The 24,030-nt window shown below is 37.5% G+C and overlaps 1 protein-coding gene across 1 annotated transcript; it reads left to right on the top strand.

Annotated features, from left to right (window-relative positions):
- Positions 1 to 7,988: 7,988 nt before the first annotated feature.
- LOC109112885 (solute carrier family 22 member 16-like) lies at positions 7,989 to 22,744 on the top strand. The gene is made up of 9 exons (XM_019125776.2): positions 7,989 to 8,564; positions 9,153 to 9,626; positions 10,707 to 10,824; positions 11,630 to 11,944; positions 12,448 to 12,688; positions 13,966 to 14,093; positions 20,358 to 20,467; positions 21,130 to 21,229; positions 21,371 to 22,744. Exons 1-9 carry the CDS (start codon positions 8,515 to 8,517, stop codon positions 21,542 to 21,544), a joined length of 1,710 nt encoding a protein of 569 aa, XP_018981321.2. The 5' UTR covers positions 7,989 to 8,514; the 3' UTR covers positions 21,545 to 22,744.
- The last annotated feature ends 1,286 nt before the right edge of the window (positions 22,745 to 24,030 follow it).

Genomic DNA, 24,030 nt, shown 5'->3' on the forward strand with positions numbered 1-24,030 from the left:
TATCATGCATCTTTTTATTTTGTTCCTCCAAAGATGATAGTCTGTTGATCTGGACAGTTTAGCAAAATGCTTGAATGTGATTATGAGCAGAAAACACACATTTTTTTTCTCAACAACATATAAGGTATATTGCACAATATTAAATGTTCAGTGCTAACTCTCAAAACATTTCTCCTATATATGGAAGTTATAATATATTGTTTAATGGTGGATATGATAATACAGCGAAACCTGCATTTTAAAATACTACCTCTCAGTACATGAGCAGTCACTTAAATATTCCAGAACATCTACAGTATTTTGCTAAAAATGTGCAAAATTTACATAAAGAAGTGCCTAAAGGTTTATTAATAGTTAAAGCATTTTTACTTTCACATTTTTGTCTACAACATAAATAATAGTCATACATTTTACATATTACATTTTGTCATATTTTGGACATCTCTCTCTTATTTCATATTTGACTTTAGCTCACTTTTGTTCCAACTTCAAAATGGTATGCAATATTTGAGATTAGGAATTTTTTTCTTTATTTACATAAAAGACTCGTCTCCAGCATACAGTAGCTTTACTCTGCTTCCTCGTGGTGAAGACACTGAATTATTTACACAGTGAACAAATACCCATATACAAATACAAAAGGTATGAAATATCCAATTACTATGTGTACTGTATAGACCTTCTAATCACGATTATACACTGTTAATACTCTTGTGTATTTTTGTATCACATTTAGTGCACAGTTTAGTGGTTGTGGATGCTGGAATGGTCCATTTCTTTGTAAATTTTCAATAAATCATCTAAAAAAAAAAAAAAAAACCTCTTCCTACTTTTTGCTGATTTATAACAGACAAAATAAAACCATATAATAATAAAAAAAAAAAAAAAAAAAAAAAAATCAACTCAAAAGTTCTAAGCACTTTTGTGTGCCAGTTAGAACTAGTATAAATAATAAAAAAAAAAAAGTTGTATACATTTTTTTTTTTTGAGTACAGTGATACCGTTTTAATTTTTGCAGGAATCATAAACCAACTAAATATTATGTGGTTTTGTTTTACACGTTTTCCTTATTTTGGCTTTGCTCCCTCAGTTTTGTAACTAATGCTTTGAAGTGTGAATACACCATATGTTGAATGTTCAAGTGAAGGTTACTCTGATGTACATGCGTTTACTATATGTGTGAGTACCTACCTAACCACATTATGGGGACAAATTTGTACCTCTTTTCTAAGAACAGTATCTCTCTCTCTCTCTCTCTCTCTCTCACACACACACACACACACTCTCACACAGTATTTCTAACTAGCTGTATGTGTGCACATTGAAGGTGAGATAAAAATAAAATTGCATAACATTGATGTAGAAAGATGCCATGTCAAGAAGGTACCATGTATTTGATGCATATGAATGAATTTCCCATTTCAGTGATCTAGCTATTTTAGTGATGAACTGTCTGTGATGTATACGATTTATGTAGAGCATGAAATGTCATATGTACACTCTACTGTGACCATGTGTTTAAAAGGTTCAAATTAGGAGTGAGAAGAAAATCTGAGTCCTCACATTCAGACTGACAGAAGGAAGAATAAGGGTCATGATAAATCAAACAACAGTGTGACTGTAACAATAAATTACTTGCCTAAAGAGAGTCAGCACATTCAAATTGTTTAAGTACTGTAAGAGACACGGAATATGAATTTCCTAAAGTCATTCAGAGTAGATTTACATTTAAAAATTGTAAAACTTGTGTGAAAATTGTGAAGCAGGGGAGGCTGCTTTGTGGTGAATTAATTTATTTGTTTATATGTGGATATATTACTACTTTACTTCTGAACTTCTATTGTGCTATTGCCCTTAAGTCACCGAGGACAGTGTCACACTACAAGTCATGTATGCTATTGCTAGTTCTACCAGAAAGACTCAGGAGGTGAAGATTTACATTTACATTTATGCATTTAGCAGACGCTTTTATCCAAAGCGACTTACAACAGTGCATTCAGGCTATACATTTTCTTTTTTACCAGTATGTGTGTTCCCTGGGAATTGAACCCACAACCTTTTGCGCTGCTAACGCAATGCTCTACCACTGAGCCACAGGAACACTAAACAGAAGATGAAATGCAAAAGTATTTATTTACAAAACCAATACAAAAAGAACAATTATTTTGGCATAGGCCCCATCTGTAGCTTGAATCAGACGTTGTAGATTCCAGCTATTCCTGCCGAAGACTAAAGGCAGGGCTTAAAGTGATTATTAAAGCATTTAAGAACGCCAGAAAGTGAAAGAGGCCACCATATGCCAGGTAGTCATAGAGGCCAAGAAAGGCCGGATATTGATAGAGACCACGATAGGCCAGATAGAGCCACGATAGGCCAGACAGTGATAGAGGCCGGATTGGCCATACTGAGAGTTAGCCACGATTAGTGACTGAAGGTCTGGAATTCATGGCAGCTTTCATTGGCCAAGGCCCGCCCATGAGGACGTTTGACCGACATGTCAAACACAATAACATAACAATAACATGTCACCACAATAACATACTGGTGTGTAAAACTCTTTGACATTAAAGATTCTATGCCTTAAACTTTAATTTCAAAAACTTTTAAAAATCCAGCGTTTAGCTGATCCTGATAAGCACTCACAGTTTTAAACACGGGGGGCTTCTTTTGTAGGGGGGTTTGGCACCACTGTAATCTTTGTTTCCACGGAACATTAAAGAACGTGACACACTTCTTGCAGAACTCCTGTAGAATTTAACCAATCCGATGACGACTTCAACTCTCCTGAAGTGTTTCTTCTTTTATGTCCCATATGCATCAGATGTTTAGCCAATGGTCCACGGGCGTGACATCTGAGGCTGAGACTAGGCCACAGAAAAGGCCCCGGCGTGCCGCAGTGGGAACAGCCCCAGCGGGCCTTAAAGAAAAGCCACGAAGGCCAAAGAGAAAAGGCCTAGCTAGGCCACAGATGGAGATGCCCAAATGGGCCATAGTGAGAAAGCCAAGAGGCCGTAGAATGAAATTCCTCAGTATGCACAGAGAGGAAGGCCATGTAATTAGACCACGGTGGGAAACGCCATGAGATGGGTAACAGTGGGGAAGGCCACGAAAGACAGGCCACAGAAAGAAAGGCCAAGTTAAGCCACAGTAAATCATGGAGGTTGTTGGGAGTAATATGAAGAGGTATTGTACCACCACCATTAATTGCATTAGATTACCTTGAGAACAGCTTGATATCCCTTGGTTCAGGTCTAATGTGGGATACAAATGCGGAGGATGACCATCTTCCCAGTAGCTTGATATCTGATGTTTGAACTCAAAGTTCAACAACAGTAGTGGCCGGTGTATAGAAGTGGTGACAGACCGCAGCTTCTAAAGGTGACTACATGGAGCTGAACCAGCCACAGAGAGAAAGGCCCCGATAGGCCATGAGAGAATAGCTACAAGAGGCCGTAGAGAGTATAGCTGGTAAGGCCATGACGGTAGCCTGCGAGAGGCGGTGAAAGATTAGATGTAATGAATAGGTGTGACACCACCATCAGTATTTGCATAATTTACCTTAAACACGGGCATTACATTTTTTAACAAAATGCATACATATTTACAAATGAATGACTGTATGAGCCATCTAATGACAAGCCGCATTATGCCATTTAACGCAAAGACAGCGTACTGTAGTTCATGTAATGAGAAAAGCCATCACAGGCCAATTTTGTGAAGGACAATAATAGTCACTTACCTGAAGGTCAATAGGCCGAATTGAGCAAAGGCCGCGTAATGTGGAGCCTCGATAGGCCATGTAAAGTGAAGGCCTGATGGGCAACGTACATTTCTATAAACTATGTGATGTGAAAGCCTTGTGTGTAGATGGCCACGATAGGCCATTGTATGTGAAAAACCATGATAAACTGGACATGGGGAGCATGTGAGAAGTGATCACCACCAGTAGTTTGCTAAGAGTATTATACTGTACCTTGAGCATTATGTGAAATAGTTTAGAGTCTGATCTTGACGACATCCGATGAGGACGATCATGTACATAGCAGCTTGATTACAGGAATTCTAAACCACCGCATTGAGTAAGAAAGGTCATTAATTTAGGTTAATTGATAGAGGCAGAATTAGGGTTCTAGCAGCGACTTAAGAGCATATACACAGATACATAATTCTTTAGGCTAGACACCTGCGCACGCTTGATAAAACTCCATCTAACTGCCAGAACCTGCAGAGGAAACCTATCCCCCCCAAAAATAGAAAATGTGCCAGATCAGCATGACCATAAAAAGAGATACTTAATGTTAAGCGAAGTCCCCGATAGGCTGTGACATGTGAAGGCCATGATAGGCCAAACTTCATAAGCAGTAATGGACAAAAACGTACCTGATGACCACCATAGCAGAGTTATGCAAAGTGCCACAACAGTCCGTGTAATGTGAAGGCAGCAACAGCCAGGTAAGACCAAACAAGCCTCGATTATAACTTAAAGTCCGCGTGAAATCAAAATTGACTTTACTAGCGCACATGGCTAGTATTGATGTAAACAATCTGTGCAAGTTAATCCGCTGAAAAGAAAAATAATCTTTGAAAAAAAAAAAAAAAAAAAATGGTCTTTGTAATCCTTAATCAAAATCTGAACATTTACTTCCGCTCTGGAAGGGCATTCCTTTTCTAATGACGTCAGTTTGACTGCTTGGGCAGAATATCCTTAAACACACCCCTCCAGCCGTTAGTTCGCGATGAGTGAAAGACAGAGACCAGGAGCGCAAACAAAAACCATCCCCTCTATTCAATATCCCATTTCAGCTGGAAATACGTCACCACACTGAAATAAAGTCAGCAGAGACTTCCGGTTCACGTGGACTTTAAAGATGAGCCGAATCTTACCTAGAACTCAAATGGAAGATGACCATATACATCAGCTTGATAGAGCCTGCATTCATAATAGCGCCAGTCCAAAGAGTGACCTGTGTAAAGATGAGGTGAGAGCCATGGTTCTCTGCATCTGCAGCCATGGAATTCCCACAAAGCTTGATAGACTCCATTAAACCATGGGAACGCGATGAGTGTACCCTTGCAGAAGGATAAGAATGCATTACATTTAACAATGATGCCTTAATAGCCAATTAAACTTAAGTAGCTATTGAATCCTGTAAAAGCATAAAGAAATCCCTTACACAAAGATTTTTGTATAACTTTAAAAGCAGATGTTATGAGTGAGCATGCACTGTCCAGGACATTAAAGTCACAGAGCACAAACTAAATTAACAGAATAGTAGTAATTATAACCTCCAGGTAGGGTGACCACCCATCCCGCGTAGCGCGTGCGCACACAGCGTTTGAAGCCCAATTCATGCGTCCCGCAAATTGAGACCGTGTCACGCATAATGCTTGTTAAAAAAAAAAAAGTTGGTCGCTCTATATCCTCGAGCCCCAGGCAGCCAAACGAACATTACTGGACAGTTCAGCACGCTACCGTTGCCACACCCACCCCTCAGTTGAACTGCTGACTAGGTTGTTGTCAACTTTTTCGTTGTTGTCATGACAGAGCACGCAAGTGCATACCAGACACACTGGGAAGGAACATTTAGATGCGCGCTTTCCAATTCGAAAAATGGAGAAAGAGACTGAGTCTGAGGCACTGCCATCATCAATTAAAAAGAGAAGGTGTGGGTACAAGAAAGACTGGGAAAATGAATATTTGTGGCTGAAAGGTGTTGAAGGGGATACCGAGAGGGCTTTTTGTGACCTTAGCAAAACGTCCTTCTCAATCGGACATGGAGGGGAATACGATGTCAAACGACACAGACACTTATGTAGTGAAAGAGAAGGTTTTCCTCAATGCTGTACGCTCCAACAAGAAATATAAGTTCAAGTAGAAACCTGAAGGTAAGAAACCTAGTTATGTAAGACACCATTTGTCTAAGATAAAGTTCTACAGAGGTGCAAATATGTCACTTTTAGGAAACAGTAGCCTTTTAGGTCAAAATATGTCATTGTTTTGCATAGGATTTTATCTTGGCACCTTTTTGTATTGTTGTCACCTTGTGATGGTGATGGGTTTGTACTCCTCTGTCCTAAAGGTGTCCCTAGAACACTGAACAGTTTTTTTTTTCCTGCACCTGCCTTTACTAACATGCAAGTTCACCATCCTTCCTCCCCCTTCTCGTTCCGTGAACCTCTGGAGTTGTGAGTTAAGACTTTTTTTTAACTGTTCCTGTGGTGTTGAGCAACTACAATTCCTGTTAATCCTATAATTTTTTATTATAATTTATTTAAAGTGAATAAATTGTAATGAAAAATAAATAAAATTAAATAGCTAAAGTAAATCGTAAGTGGAAGTGCATCTGTCAATTCATTGAATGTTCAAAATATTATGAATCTTTATTTAGAGAAAAAAATACACATTGGTTGGCCTACTCATGAGCATACATCAGCAATTACACATGTTTAGGGGAATAGGGCATTATTAATATACAATGTAAAGTGGTATGTGCTAGAAATGGGTAAACCACTATCAGTGAGTCTGCCCGTGGGGAGGGGGCACCGCCCCACCAGGCAGTGTCCCACATTGTCCCTCAGAAACATTCCCCTTGTCCCCCCTTGGGCTTATTAGCAGGTGGTTACCCTACCTCCAGGTCCAAACTTTGACTAAGTTTTGGGAGGAAATCCGGAGAGGATGTCATTTATAGATAGGAAGTACATAAAAACAGCAGACTATAGAAAGGCCTTAAGAAGTGCAAGTTCCAAGATGGAATACTTTAAAGCTCACCACACAGAAAGACTGCCAGCTAGTTATTTATCAGAGCAAACTAATGCCACATAGCTAAGCTGGAGCTAATCGCCTTAAATACGTCCTGAGAATAGTAAAAGAATACGGATTGGACGAAAGTATGATAAAATGCTTAGTTAGTCAATATATTGTGTATTGGGAACACTTTAGTGTTTGAGCATGCAAGAAAACAATGTTGTTCCAAACATTGAATGTATTAGTTTGATTAACATCTTGATCATGCAGTGCTAGTCTGCTAGATAAACAATCATGCAACACCAAGCGCTTTATCTTAAACGTTTGAGTAAATAACCTTGCAGAGATGCCCAAGCGCCACAAGTGCATAAAACAAAAATGATACTTATAAAGGTGTAGGCTGATGAAGTGATGAAAGCGAGATGCCGAAGGAGACCGACAGCCTTGTTTCCAGCTGCAGGCCCAGAGAGATTTCATGCGTGCAGGTTCACGTGAGCGTACAGATTTAATATTTTGTTGATTGAGACCCAAGCAGCGCCGACGCGACAGCTCGGAAAGCAACGGCGTTGCCACGTCCGCGATTTTTCCGCGGAATTGGGCTATTTTAACACTGTTGCTGCGGGTTGCTTTACATGTCCGCGAGTTGAAGCGACCCCAAATGATGTGATATTTAGCGCCTGGAAAAAACCTGGCAACACTGGGAAGCTCTCAGAACTCCGCCAATGTTTCACCTTCTCTGCCGAGAAAACTCTGAAGCCTGTGTATCATCCAACACTACAAAACGACCAAAACATTTACCGCGACACCAAAGCAAAGCCAACTATGTAATGTGCATTTTGAGAGGAATGTCAAACTCGCAATAGTTTGCAGGAGACGAACTTAACTATATGCAAGTAACCCGGGGAAAGCCAGGCAATAAGTCAAGCGACAGTTTGAGGGAAAAACTTCGCGGCAGTATCTGCAAACACAATGAAGAGTAGAGGGCTTTTATATTCCTCGTGTTAAGTGCCGATTGGCTAGATCTAACTGTAATGTGACGTGGCATTAAGTCTTCCTAGTAGAACTTGCGCTGACGCTTCCATTGTTATATTCATCGTTCAACTAACAGCTATTACAAAAATATGATGAAACTTATGTAAGTTTGAAGGAGAATTCACAAAGTTATACTAATATACTTATTTTAAACAAAATACAATACCCTAAAAAAAAAAAAAAAAAAAAACCCTGCTAGAAAAAAAACACATTTGTGGAATTACGCTCGACTCAAAACACATTTAGTGGGATAAAACCATTTTGATTTCCCATATGACATCTAGCCCCGATCTTCTATATGATTGATTTATAAAGGATGATAGGCTGATATTGACTGAATTATGGAAAACGCACTCATTGAATGAATACCCATCTCACATTATGAGGATATTTCCAGGGGGCTCCACGAAGTATCTTGTCAACTATTTAAACTCTGGATAACCTGACCAGAGTTACGTATAGAAGCAAAACCAAACAGGCACACTTGAAGCATACGAAGATGAATATGATCTAATTTCAGCTGTTCATGGCACGGACGGATCCGGACTCTTCTGGGTGTCGCATTACCAAACGTTACCCAAACTTTTTTATTATAATCGTTGCTTGCCTTGGAGTGGAAAGTTCCCAACCGAAACCGCCCCTCCTACTACTATGAGCTATGATAGCAAACATGTACAAATGTACAAGTGTCACCTAAGAGCCCTTTCACACCCCTGCGGATCCTGCACGAGCTGAAAATGACCACCGGCGTCGAGCGACTATTCGACGAACTTGGACACTTTAAAAGGTAGCCTACCTATTTGTTCCTGAGAAGTGTTTTATGGCAGTCATGTCAAAACTGTTCAAATTTGCTCCATATCATCGTTATCACATGAACGATGCCCACTTTTCATTATATTGGTGGCCTTTAATAAATACACGTAGCCGAGCTCGCGTGAGCTCTTGTTATCAGAATGACGTAAAAGAATACCCAATCCTGTACAATGTATAAAAGTTATTATTTTTAAGTTAACAAAAACTGTAGGTTACCTCACTATATCGGATATTTTATTTTAAAAGACCTTCCTAAGCTAAAAGAAAAAATGTTTTAGAAGAAAAAAATTCATTGTCTTATAATTTACGGAGAAGGAAATATAATTTTATGAAAAATCTTGTACAGTAGCCTGTGTTAAACAGGATAATCCAAATTCTGGAAACCTCAACTGTGGTTTTACTGTAAAATTAATTGACATTCCATGTCAATATTTGCAAAATAGGCTATTTGTCCTTCAGCTTACAGTTGTTTGTCCTGCTTTATAGACATCAGTGAATAGTTTATTTAAAAATTGACGTCATTTGATGAATTAACTTCCATTTGATCCTTCTTTCCCTTCAGGTTTCAGGCATGTCTTTACTTTGCTGCTATTTTCCAGGCCATCTCCTGTGGAATACATTACCTGGCCTCTGTTTTCTTAGTTGAAACCCCTAAATTTCTTTGTGACGCTCCTTCAAATATCACAGATGTTCTATATAGAAATCACTCTTTAACGTCGCTGGCAGATGTATGGACTTACTACAGGCCAGGTGATGGACCAGTGGTTGTACGGACAGCTGGAGGAGACCAGTGGGAACTTAGTCCTTGTTTAAAAATGCTGCGACTTGATGCCATCAATTTTCAATATGAGTTTTTTGGGAACAAGACTGTAGAGTCATGTGGTGGCTTTGTCTATGATCACAGCGAGGTTGAGCAGAGCATCGTAACAGACTGGGACCTGGTGTGTGAGAAGGAATGGCTGGCCAAGCTTACACAGCCAACTTTTATGCTGGGAGTTTTGATTGGAGCATTGGTGTTTGGGGACGTCGCAGACAGGTAAGTTATTTGTGTTGCATTTGTTTACACAGCAACCACTTAATTGCACATCTCAAATGTATTCAGAGAAATCAATGAACAAAAAGATCAGATACTTTCATTACTGAAAATGTAATAGTTTAATATGGTTAAATGTGAATAAAAGTTACCCTAGGGGTTGAAATAGGCTTACAAGAACATATGGTAAGCACAAACAGGATTGAACAGTTATTTAGAAAAAAGAAAGAAAAAAAAAAGAAAAAAATTACTTGGCAACTAATTAAGGGCATTTATCCAGTTGTTAGGTCCAGAAATGGATTGTCAATGTATTATTACACAGTAGCTGTTGACAGAACAGTGCGCATAAATCATGATTATGGAGTGTGACAAGACAGGTGCACTGTATCCACATTATACCTGAACATTTAATATGGCAAAATGGTTTACATTTGGCAAATATTTGATTTTGCAATAAGAAAACTAAGAGCACTGAGAGAACTGCACAGGATGTGAGATATGCATTGCAGACACTGCATGGCTGCACATAAACAGGATATCACAGGTTCACATTTCATGAAGACAGAATCACTGTTCATTTCAATACTAGACAACAGAGAACTGGAGCTACTACTGTGTATTTGTTCATGTTCATCATCAGATTGGTCATGGTTGTACAACAGTAGAGGAGTATTATTTTGTTCTGCGAATGTGTATCCTTATAACTTATTCAGTGATTAAATGAATGCACAGAAACAGAACCAAATGTGGAATGGTCAAAGGTGAAGTCATGCTGGTGTACATAAATGAGACATTTGCATGCAAAAACATGCCATTGGTTTGCTTTGATAATACATTTAGCCTGTTTGTCCTTAAACAGCTGTTCACACATAAATATCGAATTGTAAATGTTGACTCTTTCTACCATGAACGGGCAACTGACTGAATGGTACAACCAGTCTCTTTTTATGCTTCCATTGAAATTAATATAACCCAAAGGTTTATATAAAGCTATTTGTCTATAACTACAAACATTTTTCTGTAGTTAATTTAAAACATTTACAATATATATATATATATATTTTTTTTTTTTTTTTTTTTCAGAATTGGCAGGCGTCCCATTTTGATGGCTACCAGCTTGTGCCAGTTTCTTTTTGGGGTCACTGTTGCATTCACAGGGAACTACTACCTCTTTGTGTTGATACGTTTCCTTCTTGCAATGGTAAGTGGACTGGTCCATATTCTGAATATTTACATTCATGCATGCACATACATAATTAGGCTGTATGTGTCTCAAGTAAATACTTTTCATAAGTTACAGTCTGAGGGTTGGTGATGTAGCTATTTAAAGCTGTTTAATTAAACATCCCTGTCTTTCTCAGTTGTTTTACTTAGCCCACATCTTTTACTTCTTTAGCTGTTGCATTTTTGTTTCAAATCAAAGCTTCAGACTTCTACAGCTGAAAGAATAAAAATGTGGTGAAAACTGGCTAGAACTTAAACAAATTAAAATAGCCTACAACAAAACAATTTAACACTTCAAAAATCATTTAAATTCATTATTATCATTATAATTGGAAATTGTAGTTAAATATCAGAAATAACAACTTCCACCCAGTTAAAAAAAAAAAATCAGTCTCTTATTTACTTAGTTACTCAATTCAGAAATAAATGAAAAAAAATTCTGGTATAATGATAAAGATGCCAGATTATTGATTCATAATTGCTGATTATTGGCTGTGCCAAAACAGAAATACTGATTAGCTGTGCCTGAATCATGATTGCCAAAAGGGGGTGGAATGCTAAAGTGCTTGACCACAATGTTTGATCAAATAACTTAAAGAACATCCCAGGGGAATGGTCAGTAAAGCAAATCATTCATTGCCATCCTCACTGCTTCCATCTGATACAGTCTGTTCACTCATTTAATTCATTGTTTATTTCTACTAACCCCTTTCTCTTTCTGTGTGTGTGTGTGTGTGTGTGTGTGTGTGTGTGTGTGTGTGTGTGTGTGTGTGTGTTGGCAGGTGTCGAGCGGGTATCTGGTTGTAGTCTTTGTGTATGTGACAGAGTTTACAGGAATTAAGGTGCGCACATGGACCTCTATGCATGTGCACGCAGCCTTTGCTGTGGGCATCATGGTCGTGGCTCTAGTGGGGTACCTTGTTCGCGTCTGGTGGATCTACCAGATCATCCTCACCCTCAGTACCTCTCCATTCTTGCTCTACTGCTGGAAGTTTCCAGAAACACCCTTCTACCTCATGGCTAAAGGACGGTACAAGGAGGCCCAGGAGCTGCTGGACACTATGGCTTACTTCAATGGCCTGCCACCTACCCTTAAGGTAGATTCTCACTGACAGGAATTCTGTTCCTGCCATGAATTATACCCTTTTCAGTAACTTTTTTTCAGAATATTCCATCCTACCATTACCTCAGATTAAGAGATACTGGTTCCATACTTAGAATGATGAAACTGCTTTACTACACACCCAAATAAGGAAATGGAAAGAAAAGTGAAATGCAAAAATATAGAGTTACCATAAATTGAAAGGAAAATAAAAAAAAAAACATTTCAAAACACAAAGAAAAATAATTGTCACAAAGCAATTTCTGCCAAAAATCTGTGGCAAATATTTTCAAGGATAGTAGTATAACATATTTTTCACACACAATAATTGCAAAACTTGGATCAGCATGTAATGCTGTGAGTTATTGTAAACATTTTATTATAATATTCTAAGTGATTATTTGAAAGATAAGAACAATTGTGTTAAGTAATGGATATCGGAAAAAGTGGTCTTGTTAACAGCTTTTGTATTCTTTAAATATATATCGCTGACTTCAGGTGTCAGAGCTAAAGGATGAATGTGATGGAGCACTGTTGAACGACAATAACCAGGAGGATGGAAGAGCAGTAGAAGTTGAGAAGAGGCTAAGCATCCTGGACATGTTTGGAAGCTTGAAAATGGCCGGTCGCAGCGCCACCTGTTGGGCTATCTGGTTCATCGGAAGCTTGGGATACTATGTCTTCAGCTTGGGGTCTGTCAACCTCGGAGGAAACCAGTATATCAATCTCTTCCTGGCTGGTAATGGACTGATGTGTGTATGTTTGTATGTAATAGAATTTATTCTCAAGAAAGTTTTGACGCTTTAAATGGAACAGTTCACCTCCTCTCCCCCAAAAATCTGTCATTGTTCATTCAAGTTGTTCCAAATTGGAATGACTTTTTTCCATTTAAAAGAATATACATTTTTTATCATTTAATTTGGAATAATGAACTTTCCCTGCATTTGTTTGTTTTTTCCATGCATTTATAATGAATGGAGAGTGTAACTTGCGAGCATGATGGAAATGCATTATAAAAGTATCATAAGTGTAGCTTGTGCACTTGTCTTTAAAAAACTGAAATCTTTAATTGTAAAAAATAAATAAATAATAATAATTAAATAATTTAAATTTTGGGGTGAACTATTCATATAAAGCAAAATTAAGTTGAATGAAAATAGTGTAAGAGATACAAAAGCATGCAAACACATCTAGTATGATGCCTTATGTATTGGATTGCTGGAATTTGAAATTGAATTTCTGCTGTGCTACATGCAGTTTAGTTTCAGTAGTATAGAAGTTAGCGACACTTAAAGGGATACTCCACCCCAAAATGAAAATTTTATCATTAATCACTTACCTCCATGTCGTTCCAAACCTGTAAAAGCTTCGTTCGTCTTCGGAGCACAATTTAAGATATTTTGGATGAAAACTGGAAGGCCTGTGACTGTCCCATAGACTGCCAAGTAAGTTACACTGTCAAGGTCCAGAAAAGTATGAAAGACATCGTCAGAATAGTCCATCTGCCATCAGTGATTCAACCGTAACGTTATGAAGTGACCAGAATACTTTTTGTACGCGAAGAAAACAAAAATAATGACTTTTTTTTTCAAATTAAAGCATAAATGCACGTAGAAAACGTATCCTTGTGTCGTGGCTTGACACAGAATAGCGTACGCAGTTTGCATTCAGCAGATATTCTCCAAAATGGTGCTACGGTGATGTGGAGAGACACAGAGGAGACGAACTGTTGAATAAAGTCGGTAATTTTGTTTTCTTTGCGTACAAAAAGTATTCTTGTTGCTTCATAATGTTACGGTTGAACCACTGATGGCAGATGGACTATTCTGATGATGCTTTTCATAGTTTTCTGGACCTTGACAGTGTAATTTACTTGGCAGTCAATGGGACAGTCACAAGCCTCCCGGTTTTCATCCAAAATATCTTCAATTGGGGGGTAAGTGATTAATGTCAAAATTTTCATTTTGGGGTGGAGTAACCCTTTTAGCTAAATATACTTTATTTGACTGTTATTAGGTGCTGTTGAGGTTCCATCGTACTTAATTGGCTGCTTTGCAATGGATCGGGTTGGCAGAAAGAAGACATGTGCCCCGGCTTTGCTGCTTGGTGGAGTAGCTTGCATGCTCATTATTGTGGTGCCCCAGGTATGAGATCATGTCTGTGTGAATCCATGTAAGATATATATATATATATATGATTGGAGAAGTCCTGCAAACATCACCAGAGAGAAGTATATAAAATTTTGATTAAATAACACATTTTTAAAAATTCAATAGACGTATTTTTGCAAATTGACCAATAACATGTATTTACAAAACAGATAGAGTGAATTTTAATTCCATGGCAACTTTAAAGATAGTTGCACTTTTTAAAACACACACACACACACACACACACACACACACACACACACACACACACACACACACACACACACACACAGTTAAATATATTTGCTATTTAGAAATCCAAACAAAACTAATTCTCAGCCTCTTATACATAGGGAATGAAGCAAAAATTGGCATTGTATTTAGTTTCATATAATTTAAAAACTATCCTTTCAAATTCTTAACAAATTGTGGAAAATATTAATCTGGGCAAACTTGTAAATTTAAGTCAGCTTGACAGGTCTAGAATCAATATGCAACAAGTTGCTTCATTATCATTACCTCTGGGAGGAACTAAGTGATTATTAAAATGAATGATTAACCTTGGCAAGAGTAGACGTGTTTGTGTACATGTTTGCTTTTCACATGGTAACTGGGCAGCTGTTTGCATCAGATTCTATCGGTCGTTTTTTTTTTTTTTTTAAATAAACTTTTTGCACACGCTTTCTCAACCCTTTTACTCTTCTCCTTTAGTGCTTTAAACAACAGTAATACATTTACAAAATTTTATGTAATCCGTATTTATCTTCTGGATCAAGTTTTGAAGACACAAGTAGGGGTGGGCGATATATTGGCAAACACGATTAACCGGTAGAGATTTTGGACGATTGTCTCTATCACGGTTACACACTCACGTGACATTACTGTGGTACGTGTTCACGAAAACGTATCATTTGCACACGTTTTTAAGCACTGGGGTTTAAAAACAAGTGATTTTTATTTGTATTATTTTTGCTGCTTTATAGAACAGTTAAATACACACCAGGGGCGTGTCTAGAGCATTTTAAATGGGGTGGCCAGTCTGGGGCACTGGCTGAAAAGAGGGTGGGGGGGTGGTGGGGGGCCTGGGGGGTTTGAAAAGGAAAAGGAGGGGGGGTGTTTTGGTTTGCGGCACGATGATCGTGTATACACTCACTAAACAAAGAGTGGCAGCTTTTTTAGTGGTAATGAACACTCTTTGCAAGCTTTCTAGTCTATGATCCATTTAAAATGTAGAACTTTGTTTTTCAGCCACACACTTTGCAAAGTTTCGGGAATGACATCTGCATATTTATGTGGGATTCACTCTCGAAGTAGCAGTGATTGACACAATGATGACCAAAGCAATAGACGGGAGAAAATATGTGAAAATGGGCATTAAGACTATAACTTTAATTAACTATATTTAATTTATAGATCTAATACAGATGTAAATTGCTGTTTCTGTCAATGCTCCAGTGAAAAATACCACAAACCATACCATAAATAAATCCATGTAAGATTTTATATGGTCACATTATGTAATTATATATATAAATGTTTAATGTTTTTAAACATTTATATATTACATCATTTTAATACCTAAATGTTTCAGAATACTATATAGGGTACATGTGATATTTAAATCAGAAATCAAACGGATTGCTTTGTTGTGTTTATATGTATATAAAAAAAAAGTTATGTCGATTTTCTGAACCTGTTCTGCACATTGTAAAGACGTCCAAGAAAATCCTTAGCCCGACGGTCAAATTTTGAACCTCATATCGACGTCCAAGGGACGTTGTAGTTTGACGTCCAGATATGAACCGGATTTGCACGTCGAGTAGACGTCCAGATATGGTCCAGACCGACCTACGCAATTTAGACTTGATCTGCACGTCGTATAGACGTCTCATGTTTGTTGGGTAGAGCACCCTCGCTAATTTTAGAAGCACCCTCAGTGATTATTTCTGGAACCTGGTTAATACTCTTTTATTGCAAAACTATATACAAAAACAACAAAATACAAATGCACTTAATAAAACAATTGAATAAATGCATATTTATAAGTTAAGCACTTAACTAAAATAAGTAGGCTATTAATAAATAAATAACTAGTGAAGGCTGACTATAATCAGCTTGCTTCCATTTAATGAGATAAGCCTACTCCTCATCTGAATTAGAAAAAAAAGCGCTTCTACGCTTCAGTGATGCAAGAACGTTTGAGCATACACGTAATCTCTGAGCAAAAGCAGAGCCAATTCATAAAAGAACAATGTATATTTAAAAGCACACATCCAGTTTTGTGTGAGTGAAGGAAATCCACTTGCGAGTGGAGATTCGTGCTCGCGAATTACATGGGTCACGTAACATTATGCGCTCTCGATATCTGTCAAATATTACGCTATAGAAACAGCCTAAAATTAAGTATAATGAGGAGAAGAAAGCGGTCCTAGGCAGCTACACATATGCCAGGATCCGCCACTGCCAGATGCAGTTAGAGATTTACTAAAAACAAGTCTATCGCAAGACATCTGGTGGGGGGGCACCTGGGGTGGCCAGCCAAATTTCAGGGGGGGCCGGTGCCACCCCTGGCCACCAGACACGCCTCTGATACACACACTTGTATGTGTCAAAATGCCCGTGTTTGCAAGTATCCTCATAAACACAGTAATTTAGGTCTTATGTGAAATCAAACAGCTGAGAAAGAAAACACATGTGTAACAGTACCTGGCAGCTCTTAAAGTGACAGCAGTTAAATATTCCTGCTGTCTGTCATTCATGTTAATCAAAAAACAAAAGAGAGAAAATCTCTCACTACTCTTGACTAAATCACTTTTGTAACTTTAGAAGAAGAAATATATATTTAATGTACACAGTGAAGAATATGCAGTGTTTTATATATTTGATTACTTTATACAATGCAGGGACGGATTAACGCACCTGGGGGGGGGGGGGGGGGGAAGGGGGCAACAAAATACTGCTCTTCCAGGAATGTGATTTCAACCATGTCCCCTCAGGATTTTAAGCAAAGTGGATTTTGAATGCAGCAGCTTCCAAAATACCAAAAATGGCTGAATAATATTTTTTATATATTTGATACGATTAGAACGTTCAGTGTGGCACAGCATCAGCTGCCAAATTCAAATCTGCATTCGTGCATTAGCTGGCGCTGAGCCAGACGTGATTTTACAGTGCTGCACATTATAACCAATCACACAGGATTCTGTTGAGCTTATGAATGCAATGGCCAATCAGAGGCATTCAGATGAGTCATCGCTGAAAAGCCCGTGTTTTGTTCAGTGCGCCGCTCGCTGACTGAACGCTGCTCTCTGACGAATTATCTCATCATAAACAAAGGGCAGATGTGTGTACGATGTAAGTAAAATATTCATTTCACAGTATAAACAGCTTCAGTGATTAAAATGGGAGTTGTTGAGAGTGCTTGAATATTCTTTGATAATGCAAATATTCTTTGCTCTCTTTATGTTCAATGAAAGTGTTATAACTTACAATTTTTTTTTATTAAATTTACGTTAAATACAAAGTCAGTCCTATTAAAAATATTCTATGACATGACACCCATATCTAGTACAAGTTAAAATATGGGTTTTATGCATAGGCTAGTTAATAGATTACACTAATATTAGGCTACTTTTCCCATAGCCCATTATAGATAAACTAACATGATCTATAAAGGTGCAAAATGCATTTACTAATATTTGAGAATTGTGATATTTTATGACACAGTTAACAAGTTGGGGAAAATTTTGATTGAAAAAGGAACAAAATTTCAACCGAGGGGGGCCTTTGATTGGTCAAAGCCCAGGGCACAGCTGTGTCATAATCCATCCCTGATACAATGTATGTAGCATTTCTTATTTATTTGTTCTAAAGTATTGTAGTTTTTTTTTTCCTATTGCTTGGAAATTTTTTTTATTCTTTTTTAATCACTGACTGTTTACTTGTCTTCAAAGAGCTTGAGGTATTTTTTTTTTTTTTTTTTTTTTTTTTTAATTTAGGCTAGTATTCGTTTTTTGTGATATTGACACTGGTGACAAGAATGACAATGAAATTTCAATGGTATCAAATTTTTTAATATCATAAAGACCTTATTTAAAGCAAAAATAACTATACCACGATATATATTGTTACCATGAAATAAAATTATATCAAGATTATGATTTTGGTCATATCACCCACCCCTACACACAAGTATGTTTATGAAGCAACTAGTCACGGCATACACATCCCACCTCATATACCAAAGAACGTGCCCATGCAATTATTTCAACAAATTACTGGCAGATGTGTCGGTATAGCAACAAGATTTTGTTTTTATCTCTTATATTTAGAGGACGGCAATGCAGTGAAAAAGCTTGTGTAGATGATATCCCTGTATTTCTATGTTCCTTATTTTAATTCCTACTTTCTGGTCCTTAGACACACTCAAGTGACATGATGGAGTTGAACCTCATGTGACTTCCTAGTAGGAACTGTGATATTACAATACTTCTTTATTACAATACTAACTCAGGCTACTTTAGGATATACATTTCTGTCAAAAACAATATTGTTGTTCCTTTTCTTGTGATTGGCCAGAGAATTCACAGTGGTGCAGGTCTCAACAAGCCCAAAACCTTACTGTGTGTTGTCAAATTGTCTCCCTTTAGTTTAATAATTAATAGCAAGCTGTATGTTACAGATTGCTTCAATGCAGATATGCATATGGTGTTATTGCTGGTGTTATAAGACCTGTGTTCAACCATCTGGCAATGTGAATTATTTTTACATGCAAAAATCGTTTGAATATGTGAGGCACGGTAGTCGTGTATGTTTTTCTCTCTCTGTGCTATAGTTGGTGTTAAGTGTCAACTAGACAACTTTGCCTCAAGGTCAGTGCCAGATTTCAGTTTAACTTAAAATAAATGGCAGTTTCCTCAGTGTCATGGCAGCCTCTTGAATTATAGATCTGCAGGTGTAAGATAGTCTGCTTGGCTTCTTGATTGTAATACATGTAGACACATGCCCACTATGTCAATTTACCATGGTTGTTAAATTGTTATTGGATGAAAGGTTAAAAAGGCGAAAATGTTTCAGATGCTACTTCGGGTAAATGCAGTGCTTACAAGTAACTGAATCACAATCAATACCTTTAACTGCTTTTAACCCTTATCATTGCAAGAATTTGCAAGAATTGTGTATGAAAAAAATAACTACTTAACAAAATGTTGCTGGTGGTGACAAGTGACTGTCTTTATAAGTGAGTTGTTGAATCCCTCAACCATTTTGTTTCAAACACTGGCTGCATCCGCATTCCTATACTTTCCTATACTTAGGAACTTTTTTTTGAATAAGTAATTACTTCACAACCAGAAAATGAAAAATGATTCTATATAGAATGAAAGTAAGTAGTATGAATGTAATCCAGACCCACCAATGTCAGATGCGTCCCTTTTATGCCATTCACAAACCCTCTCCCATGGCCTCATGGAAAAGTGTCTATTGAAAGAAGTAGGTAATCTGGGTCCTTTTTGCCTACCGTTTTAATGGATTTTGTGCATTTGGACATACTATTTTCATATACTGTTTATCACCTACTGTATAGTAGGGAAGTATGTAAATTCAGACACAGCCACTGATTCTTTCGGAAAACAAAAACAAGTTCATGAGTGAGTCACTGAATCAAATTACTGCCACTACTGTGTGTTGCTCAGATATGCGCAATGGATATCGGTTGATCAAGTTACTCAATATTACCCTATTGTTCATTAAATGGTCTAAAATAATAAGAATTGTGCTGTTGGCCTGAATATCAACATACTTTATTAGGAGCAACAGCACTCTGAAATCAACAGATGTAATTTTTGAAACAAATGGAGCACATTTCTCCAAACAGGCTTGGTCACCAGCAGGTCACTGAAAGCAAAGGCTAAGAAGAATGTGTTAGTGGGTTTATATTCCATCAGGATCGCATTACCTCTCAGAACTAATAACTGCACTCCTGACACACTGAAATGGCCGAGTGTGGTGTGAGTACAGCCATCGTTGCTCCAAAAACCTATAAATAGACCTGTCATCTAAGTGGCTGTTTTTACATATGGCAGCTGGCTGCTTCTGAGAGGTGGTCAAAGGGGACTTGGGGACGTTTACTCTTGTGTATGATCCCGAATTTAATGAAGCCCTACTATGGCCTGCTACTGGGAACCTCTCCAAACAACTGATGACTGAAACATTATTGCTGATATAATTACACTCTGTGTTTTTCTCTCTTTGTTTCAGGATATTGAGATATTGGCTTTAGTCCTGAGTATGACAGGGAAATTTGCTATTGCCATTGCATTTGGTCTGATTTACTTGTACACCTGTGAGCTTTACCCCACAATTATCAGGTATTCTAATGCACTATATGTAGCCATCCACACTGAAGGCTGGAATACACTACACACATTTTACAATCTGGACAGATTTTATAATACTAGGTGTCATACACTTGCCGACTTTGTAAATGGTCACAGAGAAAAACTGGGCATCATACACTTACACGATTGAGGATCACATACTACCAGATGTTCAACTCTGAACACAACAAACTCATGCAGAAACACACACATTTTGATAAGAAACAGATTACTAAGAAAACAGTATGTGTTCTAAAATTGGCTCAAAATATTAAACACGTTTGATATTCTCCAAATGGATACATTCATAGTCTGAACCAAAATATTTGGAGTCTATGGCCATCATACACTATGTGATTTTCTGGAAAATCTGTCAAGTCTGACTGACTAAAGTCTATATACTGGCTCAGAAATTCATCAATTAACACTTGGCTTCCAGACTGCAAAAATCATGTAGAGAATTCCAGACTTTAGGCTGCTTATCTGTAATTTTCCTCACAATACACACTGTAAACAACTATAACACACTATAAACAATCTATTTCATCAGTTTCTTTGCTGGGCATGTCTGAAGTTGATTTTAGGATGATCATCTAGTGATAACTGGTCATAGACACCATATTTAATATCAGGCACTAAATCTGGTCCAACAGGTCTCTGGCTGTAGGCAGTGGTAGTATGATGTGTCGGGTGGGAAGTGTGATGGCTCCTTTCTGTGTTTACCTTGCTGACATCTGGATCTATCTGCCACAGGTATGTACAGTAACAGCACTCAATTAATGTAGTGATGTTTGGTCAATTGTGTAACTCTAGAACTGAAGCATGATACAACATGATATATATTTGCTGGACTGAACAGTGCTACAGTAGCTGCTGCTCTCTATTATTCTGTAGCTCATTGTGGGAATTCTGGCCTTCATCATTGGGATCCTGACCTTGTTTCTTCCGGAGACTCTGGGACAGCCCCTCACCTCGACTTTGGAAGAAGCTGAAGCTCTGGGCTCCAAGCCCAACACAAAGAACACTGCAGTGGATGTGCTAGAGATGAACAAAAGCACCAAAGCTTAAATCCATTTTCACACAGGATTCCTGAAAGTGCCTTGACTGACTGTGAACAGTACATACTCCAATATACAAGTCTGAATGAGACATCAAATGTTTTTGACAAGTGTGATACTAATTTTGTTGTTACAGGCATTTGTGAATAGATGAGGCTGTGAGCGAGTTTGAGTGAAGTTTGGATAACTATAAAAAAAAATATTGGTATAGTTGATTGTGAATGTAATTTCATTTTGTAATTGTTATGAAAATATATTCTGTTAATTTTAACATAGCTTGCAAGGCAGGACCTCATTATTTAAACCACTAAGTATTACATTTTTGCATTTCAGCTGAAACCACTAACACACTCTCAAGGTGCAGTCACATTAGTGAAATTTCAGCAAAATTTTGGGGCAAAACGTTCCATTGTCTATTTCAATAGTGTAGCAATGTATGAAGCACAGTTCACACAGAAGTCACTTTCAAACCAAGAGTCTTTGACCAACATGAACCCGTTGTGAAATCTGCGTGGATTCCTATTGAAATGACTGGATTTCACCAGTATCAGTAAATGTGACCGCATCTTGATTTTAAACACCATTTACCTACTTTCACTGACTGCATTAGCAAGAGCATTGGCTTTAGCTTCAGTGGACAAAGGAAACACTTGTTCATTATCAGTTAATGGTGTGATATGTTTCTATGCATGCTTCATTGAAAGACAGACCTTGCTTGTAAGCTGTTTTTTATACAATTGCATCTCAGGGTTTAGCTCCAGATTTATCAGTATTGTTCATAGTAAACTGTGACTGTACTTTATAATACTGCAGAACTTTTTTTTATTCTGGGTGCTTTTGTATTGTTTTGTTACTTAATATTCTCATTATTTGTATCCTACTGTCCTGTGTTCTCCCTAGCTTTGGATGACATGAGGAATGCAATGTAGAAGAGTTCAAAATAGTATTATCTTCTAAAAACACTTGTAAAGTCTTGTAATACAGCTATCTTTCTCATCATAGACTTCTTAGACTTAATATTCAATGCATTTACTATTTTCCTCAAGCTTATGAATTTATTGTGTTTTTGGACCAAAGAAACAGGGATTCTTGCTATAGTCATGTACAGTTGTCACAGCAACACGATTGCCTAAAGAATGTCATATATTAATAAATATTATGTAATGTCTAAATTAGTGTTTCATTAAAATAATTATAGTGGCTACACATATTGGTGATTGAAGTAAGTACTAAATGTCTTGTCTTGTGCTGTTCACCTTTCATTCTCTAATGCGAAGAATCTACTAATGGAAAAAGGTGGGAAATATTTTCCAGGTTAGTGGGGTTAAGGCAGGCATCTCTCATTCGCTGTGACAGAGGGGAGGAGGCCCAAGACAAGCTGTGCTCTGCCAGCCCATACTAAATATAAATAAATAGCCTAACAGTCTATTGTTGCAATCAGAGATTCTGATTGAATGTACAAAAAGGCTTATTCATTTACTTAAGGCCCATACTGAACATATTCATATAAACACCTTTTTGCATATATTGGAGTACTATTGTTAGCACAAGCATATTTCACAAATTAATCTCCATTGTGATTAGAGCAGTCCAAGCAGGCCTACTTTACACATCCTAGTCAACAAATTGACTCACTTATTTATTATGGTACAGGCATTCTGCATTTAGTGACATTTTTTTATATCACTTATTCAAAAGCTGCTGAAAACTGTTTTTAAAAATGCCAGGGGGCCACATTGTACATTGTTTGTGCATGTGAGGTCCGGGTTATCAGTGTTGGCACAAATAGAACACAAATAGAAATTATCCTATGTGGATAGGGCCAGCTGGACACTGCACTTTGACCCTGCTCTGATACCCAGCTAAACACAAACACACATGGCTACACTGTTGCAAACACAGAGACCTATTTCAGGACAAACCTTAGATGACGGATCAAGCCAATCTAAATAGTACCTTAAACACACACTTGGCAAAAACATGCAAGATTAAGACAAGACAAGATTGTGTGTGTGCCATGGAAATGATCATGTAGCTAAACTATTACTAGTAAGATGATTTATGAAGAGCTCACAGCAAAGCCCTATCATAACCAACACAGCTGGGGGGTTTCCTGAAGCAAGGGCTCCTACCTCTGTTGAACTTGGGGAAATACACCTTGGCATACTAAAGTTCATCCATACAAAGAGTTTCTCAAAATTTTCAGGACACATATTTATCTTGACAGACAAATAAAAGTATGCTTATGACAAATGTCAAATTAACTTTCCATTAACATTCAAGATGCATTATTTCTTTTAAAAAGAAAAAAAAGAAGAAAAAAAAGATTAAAATGATCCTAATCTCTGTATATAAATGATTCTGTGGTATCAGGCCATAAAAACTGCATATATAACATACAAAAATTTAAATGAGAAAAATGTGGTTTAAAATAGTATTAGATTACGTATACTGTAGCATGTCACAATGCTGAGTGCTGAAACGTCAACTACCCAG

The sequence above is a fragment of the Cyprinus carpio genome, chromosome A20 (assembly GCF_018340385.1).
Source record: "Cyprinus carpio isolate SPL01 chromosome A20, ASM1834038v1, whole genome shotgun sequence".
In the NCBI taxonomy this organism is placed as follows: Eukaryota; Metazoa; Chordata; class Actinopteri; order Cypriniformes; family Cyprinidae; genus Cyprinus; species Cyprinus carpio.

Bases quoted from the DNA above. Each gene is read 5' to 3' on its own strand.
- LOC109112885 (XM_019125776.2), top strand. From the start codon at position 8,515: ATGACCACCGGCGTCGAGCGACTATTCGACGAACTTGGACACTTTAAA. The intron at 9,627-10,706 runs GTAAGTTATTTG...TTTTTTTTTCAG, and splicing joins TTTGGGGACGTCGCAGACAG to AATTGGCAGGCGTCCCATTT. The intron at 21,230-21,370 runs GTATGTACAGTA...ATTATTCTGTAG, and splicing joins TCTGGATCTATCTGCCACAG to CTCATTGTGGGAATTCTGGC.